The sequence below is a fragment of the Peromyscus maniculatus genome, chromosome X (assembly GCF_049852395.1).
Source record: "Peromyscus maniculatus bairdii isolate BWxNUB_F1_BW_parent chromosome X, HU_Pman_BW_mat_3.1, whole genome shotgun sequence".
In the NCBI taxonomy this organism is placed as follows: Eukaryota; Metazoa; Chordata; class Mammalia; order Rodentia; family Cricetidae; genus Peromyscus; species Peromyscus maniculatus.
The window spans coordinates 1,487,814-1,495,511 of record NC_134875.1 but is presented as its reverse complement, the minus strand read 5'-3'; the positions used below and the strand labels follow the sequence as shown (position 1 = coordinate 1,495,511).

Genomic DNA, 7,698 nt, shown 5'->3' with positions numbered 1-7,698 from the left:
CAGGAATTCAAGGACAGCCTCAGCTACACACTAAACTCCAGGCCAGCATGACCACATGAACTATCAAAAAACAAGATGAAAACAACACCTGGCTTGTGGGATTCTTTTTTTGTTTTGGCCTAGAGGTTAAAGAATGCTGTTTTGCAGCTCATAACACCTGTACAAGATGAGCTAGTCAACAGTCTAGTGTTGAGGGGGAGAGGTTCATGTGCTCTCACCTATAACTGGGGAGCTATTAACAATAGATGGCTTCTGGGGGAGTATTGGTGAAATTATTATGGCCACTCGACATAGTTAAAAGGGAGGTTTATTTTGTGGGGTAATTTACAAGTGAATGGATGGTTTACAGAGTCTGGGAAAGGTGTGGCACAATCCGGCGGTGTTCTCTGGAGAACTCGGCTGGGTCTACCTCCAGCATCCAGGGTCCAGGAACCAAGAGAGCCTGCGCATCTGGATCTCAGGTCTTCAAGGTCCTCCCTTGGCCCTGCCTTGTAGGTGTGACAGTTACCGAAGCCTCAATGGGGGTTGGAACTTCCAGACCAAAGCTGGAATGGCTACCTACTACAGGGGAGGGAAAAAATCAGTTTTCTTTAAGGGTATGGCCTCTTATAGGTCAACCATGCTCCAGTGGATGGCCCCACACCCAGGAGTACATGGACAGCACAAATTAGACTTGATGGGTTATTTTTAAAAAGAGTTGGGGAGGGGGTTAAGGAACAGTGGTGGATCTGGGAGGATCTTGTACTAACAAATACCTGAATTCCAGAGCCTCTCCTCTGACACAAGGAAAAAGTCAAAGAAAATCTAGAGGCTGAAATAAACTCAAATACAGATTAGAAGCACAGCTTTATTTTCTTCAGCAACAAACATTTAAACACCAGACTAAACAAGTTGCCCCCTAAGTGCCTGAGGACCAAATCAGGCAAAAAAATATTAGGCCCCACATTTAAGTAGCAGCTACTATTTCTGGAATCTTTTTCCTAGGGAAAATTATACTGTTTAGGAGGAAATGGACATAAGGTCAGACCTGAGTCCCTTTTCCCAGCCAGGCTTAACGAGAAACTGGGGGCCCAAAGCGTTGTATGGTGTTCACCACTAGGCAAAGCTGGTCAAGAAAGTTCATGATGGAAATTCGGAGGAGGCGAGAGTCTTCCGAGATCCAGTGTCTAAGAGTAAGGAAAAAGAATATTAAGTTCAAAATGGTAATTCCTATCCTTTTCTTTTGGAAAGAGAGAGAACCTCACGATGTAGCCCTGACTGGCCTTGAATTCACAGAAATCTGTTTGCCTCCTACCCTTTCCTGATTTCCCTCCCCTCGGGCACCTACTGTACCATATATCCTGTAGGTAAATACTGGTCCAGTGCACCAAGCCTCCCCTAAGAAGTTACCCTTGTGTGCCATCTCTAAGGAAGTGCAGTCTTGGGTGGAAAATAGCCCAGTCACCTACCCAGCATGCCAGACTCTTTCAGCACTTACACCTCCAGCATGCAGCCGCTCACTTTTAGCTCCTTCCTCAAAAGTCCTTGGTGCGGTTCGGCATCAGGAGCTAGGGACCCACAGGCGATATCTGCCTCCAAAGAGGTCGGGAAAGACACTGTAAGGGCGCTGGTGGAGACTCAGGAAAGGCACTATTTTGAATCAACTTTGCCTCCTTGGACCTCTAAAACCATCTCATCTGGTCTAAGCTCCCCAAACTACATCTTCCACACTGGGCAATTCCTGCTCATTTCCCTCCACTCTCCAGTCCCCCTCCCCTGTTCTCTTCTAATGCCCAGACCGTCCGTGGTTAATATACCTTAATCAGCGGGTCCCCTTGCCCCCCTCCACTTGATGGCTCTCCCCGCCTCCAGACTACCCCTTTTCCCGCCTCAAGCATCCCGAAGGTGGCCCAGTTGTTACTGTCCAGTAGGATACAATCTATGATGTCGGATTTCCGGCCTTTGGGTTAAAGGCATGGCGCTTTTGCTCGAATCGGAGACTTCCGGTGCTCGTGCAACAGGATGAGCTCCACTGGAAATAAGTGCCACTGTGCCTGCATCACCGGGACAGCAGCGTCTGGTCGGGGAATCGGCGCCTTCGGCAGTGTGACCTAAACCCGTGTGTGCTGCCTGCATGTCTACACCTTCCAACCCACCCTAGTGTCACCAGCCCGCCCCCTCCGCCACGGGTACCGCCCTGAGCCCGCCTTATCCTCCGGAAGCTCCGCCCTCGCTCAGGCTGCCAATCCCACACACGCACCTGCGCCGCGAATGGACGGGCGACAAAGTTGCTAAATTGGTTCAGTCCCCACCCAGAGGCTTCTAACCCAATCTCGGTAAGGCTGATCAGGTCTGCTTCTGCCTCTAAAGTGCTGCACCACGCCCGCCCAGCTTTCCCTTCAGTTTCTAAAAGGGGCCTAAGTAGCCGGGCAGTGGTGGCCAACACCTTTAGTCCCAGCACTATGGGAGGCAGAGACAAGCGGATCTCTGTGAGTTTGAGGCCAGCCTGGGCTACAGAGGGAGTTCCAGGACAGCCAGGGCTTTCATAGAGGAACCCTGTCTCGAAAAACCAAAACCAAAACAAAACAAAAAACAAAAAAGGGGATATAAGGTGATATTTACCCCTAAATAAAACAAAGAAAAAAAAAGCCACAAAATACATAAAATAAAAAACCTGGCCTGGTGTGGTGTTGCCTGCCTGAAATCCCAGCATTTAGGATTGCAGTTCTCAACTAGGAAGTAGAATGACCCATTCACGGGGGTTGCACATCAGATATCCGATATTTACATTACAATTAATAATAGTAGCAAAATTACAGTTATGAAGTACCAAGAAGAATAATTTTATGGTTGGGGTCATGTGCATTGATTGGTATTTTGTTGGCATGTGTGTTTGTGTGAGGGTGTCAGATCCCCTGGAAGTGGAGTTACAGACAGTTATAGGCTGCCATGTAGTTACTAAGAATTGAACCTGGGTCCTTTGTATGAACAGTCAATACTCTTAACCACTGAACCATCTCTCCAGCCCCAGAAGTAGTTCTTTGCTTAAGTTGAAGGTCAGCATGGTCTACATAACCACTTCCAGTCCAGACAGACAGACAAATTTACATCATCTCAAAACCACTACCAACAAAAAAACAAACAAAACCAACAAATACATTAAATGAAATAAGACTTGGAGCTATATCAGCTGTCCTCAAACTCACAGATCCACCTGCTTCTGCCTGCCAAGTGCTGGGATTAAAAGCATGAGCCACCACCATCTGGTTTAAGATTTATGTATTTTTAGTTTATGTGTATGAATGTTCTACCTGGTTGTATATAAGTGCATCCACAGTGTGCAGTGCCTGGTGTCCATGTGGGTACTAGAACTGGAGTTATGGGTGGTTGTAAACTTTCATGTGGGTGCTGGGAACTTAACCCAGGTCCTTTGCAAAAGCAGCAAGTTCTCTTAATCTCTGAACTATCTCTCCAGCCTCTCTCCCTGAATCATACCTTCAAAAGCTCTGAGATTCATTTCCTTCTTGTCTACAGCTTAGTCCCCACAAAATAGTTTCTAATTTATTTATTTCTTTTCTTTTCTTTTTTCTTGGATTTTCAAGACAAGGTCTCTCTGTGTAGCCCTGGCTGTCCTGGGGCTCACTATGTAGACCAGGCTGGCCTCGAACTCAGAGATTTGTCTGCTTCTGCCCCCCAAATGCTGGGATTAAAGGTATATGCCACTACCTCCTGTCTAATTTTTTTTAAAAAAAATCTTTTACTTATTCTTTGAAAATTTTATACATGTATACAATGTACTTTGATCTTATCCACCCCAACTCACCCTTCTCAGTCTGTGTAATTTCTAATATAGATCACATCAATGCTTACAGCCCTGTATATTGGAACTAGAGAGATGACTCAGCAGTTAAGAGCATTGGCTGCTCTTACCCAGGTCCTGGGTTCCATTCTCAGCACTCACCTAGCAACTCACAAGGGTCTGTTACTCCAGTTCTAGGGGATCTGATGCCCTCTTCTAGCCTCCATGGGCACTAGGAATACATATGATGCACAGACACATATACAGGCCAAACACTCATATGCATAAAAGTAAAAGAAACATTTTTAAAAGTTTAAAAATAAAAAAGGTGATGGTGGGTTGGATAGAACTCATTTGGTATAGCACTTATGAGGCATTTCAAGGTTCTGGTTTCATTCTCATTATCACAATTAATCTATCTACCAACCTATAATCCCTAAAATGTTTTCTAGTTGCACTTGGAATAAAATCCAAAGCCTTTGTAGTAGTTTATAGGAGCCCTGTATGATGTGGATCCAGTTCCCTCTCTATGGCCCTGTGCCACCTGTCTGGGCCCATATTCTGTGCAGTTACTGGGGCCTTCTCTCTGCTCCTGAGACTAACCTCAGTACTTTGTACTTGCCTCTTCCATGAGTAAGAATATTCCTGAACTTTCTTATGGCTTGTATATCAACATTAGATTTCACTTTCAATGTTACCTTCTAAAAACTAAACAGAGAAATGCTGGTGCTAACAGATGTTATAAAACAAATGGACCTAACAGATATATACAAAACATTTCATCCAAACACAAAATAATACATCTTCCTCTCTATATCTCATGGAACTTTGTCCAAAATTGACCACATACTCAGACACAAAGCAAGTCTCAATAGACACAAGAAGATTGAAATAACTCCCAGCATCCTATCAGACCATGGATTAAAGTCAGATATCAACAACAACAGAAACAATAGAAAGCTTACAAACTCATGGAAATCAAATAACTCTCTACTGAATGAAAAATGGGTCAACACAGATATTAAGAAATAAATTAAAGACTTTCTAAAATGCCAGTGGCTGTGTCAGAGGGGCAGCAGGTGGCAATTAAAGTTCAAGGTGTCAGCCCACCAGGAGGAAACTCTCTGATGAGTGAATCTTGGTTAGGCAAGGCCCCTAGACCACAGACCCCAGAAAGTTTTTTGCTTCTGCTGTGTCTTTACATATTTGCTGCTGCCATCTTTCTCTGGTATCTGGCATGGTGTGAATGGGTATGGGAGATCCCCACTGCCTGTAATGAGTGTGTTTATCTCATGGAAATATCCCATTCTACTGGGAATTTTTACCTGTGGATTATTATGAAGATGATCTCTTCCTAACATGTACTGTCTAATTGATAATAATATATTAGTTAATAAAAATTATAAACAAGGAAGTATCACACAGCTAGAATGCAAGAGTTCCTATTGAGAAGTTGTATAGACTGTGGCTTAGGTTAATGATTAAGAAAAACAATTGAGTCCTGGTAGCCCAACTAGCTTAAATTCTTTTAATCTTAATGTTGGGAGATGTGTTCACAGGTTTTGGTGTCCATCATTAGCTGAAACAAAGCTTTAAAATAACTTCAGGTTAGATCAGATGTTCTAGCATTGACCTTGAAGCACCGCCCCTGTGAGGTAGCAGGTAACTGTTACACCTGCCTATGACCTTGAAGTACATGCCCCTGGGCATAGCCACTCAGGACCCTTAAGAAAGGTACTTGGCACTCTCTTCGATTCCTCATGGTTTTGAATGCTGGGACTGACCAGGCAGATCTTGGAAGAAGATCAGCATGGGATATAGCTCAGCTTTCCTGTACCCTACAATAAATACCTGTGCAATAGTGAGTTACCTCCTAATAAATTCCCTTGCTCATTAAATAGACTCCATGAATTTCTCGCATTAGCTTTGATAATAGCTTTAAGATGAAAAAAATCCCAGAAAACAATCTAAAGTTCACAAGGATACATAGCTAGGGTCAAAAATACAAAGCAGCTCAATTGTTACTAGCTGATGTACTTTCCTTACTAGGGTTGGTTGATGATCAAAGGTTGTGGTGATATATTGTGTACCCTAATAAACTGCCTGAAGATCAGAGAAGCAAAGCAAGCCACAGCCACCACCTCTTACCTCACCAACTCCTCAGCTTGAAAAAACCTCTAGTTCCTCTTCACATCTTATATACCTTCCTCCACCCAACCATCACTTCCTGGGATTAAAGGTGTGTGTGCTTCCCAAGCAAGGCACGAGATCTCAAGTGCTGGGATTAAAGGTGTGTGCCACCACTGCCTGGCCTCTATGTTTAATCTAGTGGATAGCTCTGTCCTCTGATCTTCAGGCAAAATTTTTTAGGGTACACAATATATCATCACAAAAGGTGATGATTAATTCCTTATACCCATTTCTGCCCTCAATCTCCAGATATAAGAAACTATTGATGAGGGGGTATGCACCCTAAAGATTTAAAGTAGTGCTGATTGATTATTTCTTCATGTATAAAAGTTTAGATTTGTGATTCCTTTAAGATTCCTTATAAGATTACCTTTCAAGATAAGTAATAAAGTAATTGGCCCTTTCTTTGTAAGTGCAAATGCAGCCTGCCAGTAAAAGACCTGACTGAGAAAAATATCTTGCTTGTCTACACAGTTAATCTATAGCAAGTTGCTTAGGTATAAATATACGTGGGTTCTTGAGATAATTTGTTTTTCACCTGTAATACATAAAATGTTTAATCATGTAAGGGATATGGAAAACATGCTGTTTTTTTTAACTGCTTTGTATTCATTGTAATCATTCATTTGAAAAACAGAATCTAACCACATTGTAATTCCTATATTGCCTGAAAAATTTTGTTGGGGCATACAAGCTGTAGGAAAAAAAAAGTATATAGTAGAAAAAAAACCACAGAAAAATAGAGAATAAAGAATGAAACCATCAAGAGAGACTATGAGTGTCTTTCCCCCTAACCCTCTCAGCTAGAAAAGTCTTAGTATGCCCCAACTCTGTGGATTCCCTTTGAGCCCTGTGCTGCTTGGGGATGGTCTCCCAGGTAGTGATACTAAAATTCAATGATAATGAATATACAGCATACCCAAACTTATGAAACACAATGAAAGTGGTACTAAGAGGTTCATAGCACTAAGTGCCTACATTAAAAAAAAAAACTGCAGAAATCTCATGCTAGCAACCCAGCAGCACATCTGAAAGCTCTAGAACAAAAAGAAGAAATAATACCCAAAGGGAGTAGAAGGCAAGAAATAATCAAACTCAGGGCTGAAATCAATAAAACAAAACAAAACAAAAGAATAAAAGAAACAAATAAAAAAGAATCAATGAAACAAAGAGTTGGTTCTTTTAGAAAATGAATAAGATTGACAAACCTTTACCCAAATTAACTAAAAGGCAGAGAAAGAACATACAAATTAACAAAATTAGAAATGAAAAGTGGAACATAATAACAAATACTGAGGAAATCCAGAGAATCATAAGGACATACTTTAAAAGCCTGTACTCCACCAAATTGGAAAATCTAAAAGAAATGTATAATTTTCTCTATAGGTACCACTTACTGTGTTGTGGGATATTCACTAGAGAAGACTGCTCAGACATGGGTTTAAGTCAATAAAAAAATCTTTATTAGCCGGCTGGCAACTATACTTGGTGTTTGGGATCCCAGTGTAGGCCCAAGCCTTTCTCAGGATGAATTTTTAAGCCCCCCCAAAATATGTTCTGGGTTGACATACTTCAGTTAACAAGAACAGTTAGACAGAAGTGGAACTACAGAAGCTAAAAAGCATTTGATGTATTAGGTCTTTGTTTTAACTTTGGCAGGTGGTGCTGTCTACATGCTGAGTTTTACAGCCTGAATGGCACCCCTATCATGGAAGTTAGTTGTGCTAAGG

General features: G+C 42.2%; 1 protein-coding gene across 1 annotated transcript; it reads right to left on the bottom strand.

The window, feature by feature from the left end:
• Positions 1–827: 827 nt before the first annotated feature.
• Positions 828–2,170, bottom strand: Lage3 (L antigen family member 3). Its single transcript, XM_006992433.4, has 3 exons — positions 1,916–2,170; positions 1,478–1,606; positions 828–1,166 (listed from the first exon to the last, which is right to left on the bottom strand). The coding sequence occupies exons 1-3, from the start codon at positions 2,113–2,115 to the stop codon at positions 1,052–1,054; spliced, it is 444 nt and encodes a 147-aa protein (XP_006992495.1). The 5' UTR covers positions 2,116–2,170; the 3' UTR covers positions 828–1,051.
• Between the last annotated feature and the right edge of the window lie 5,528 nt (positions 2,171–7,698).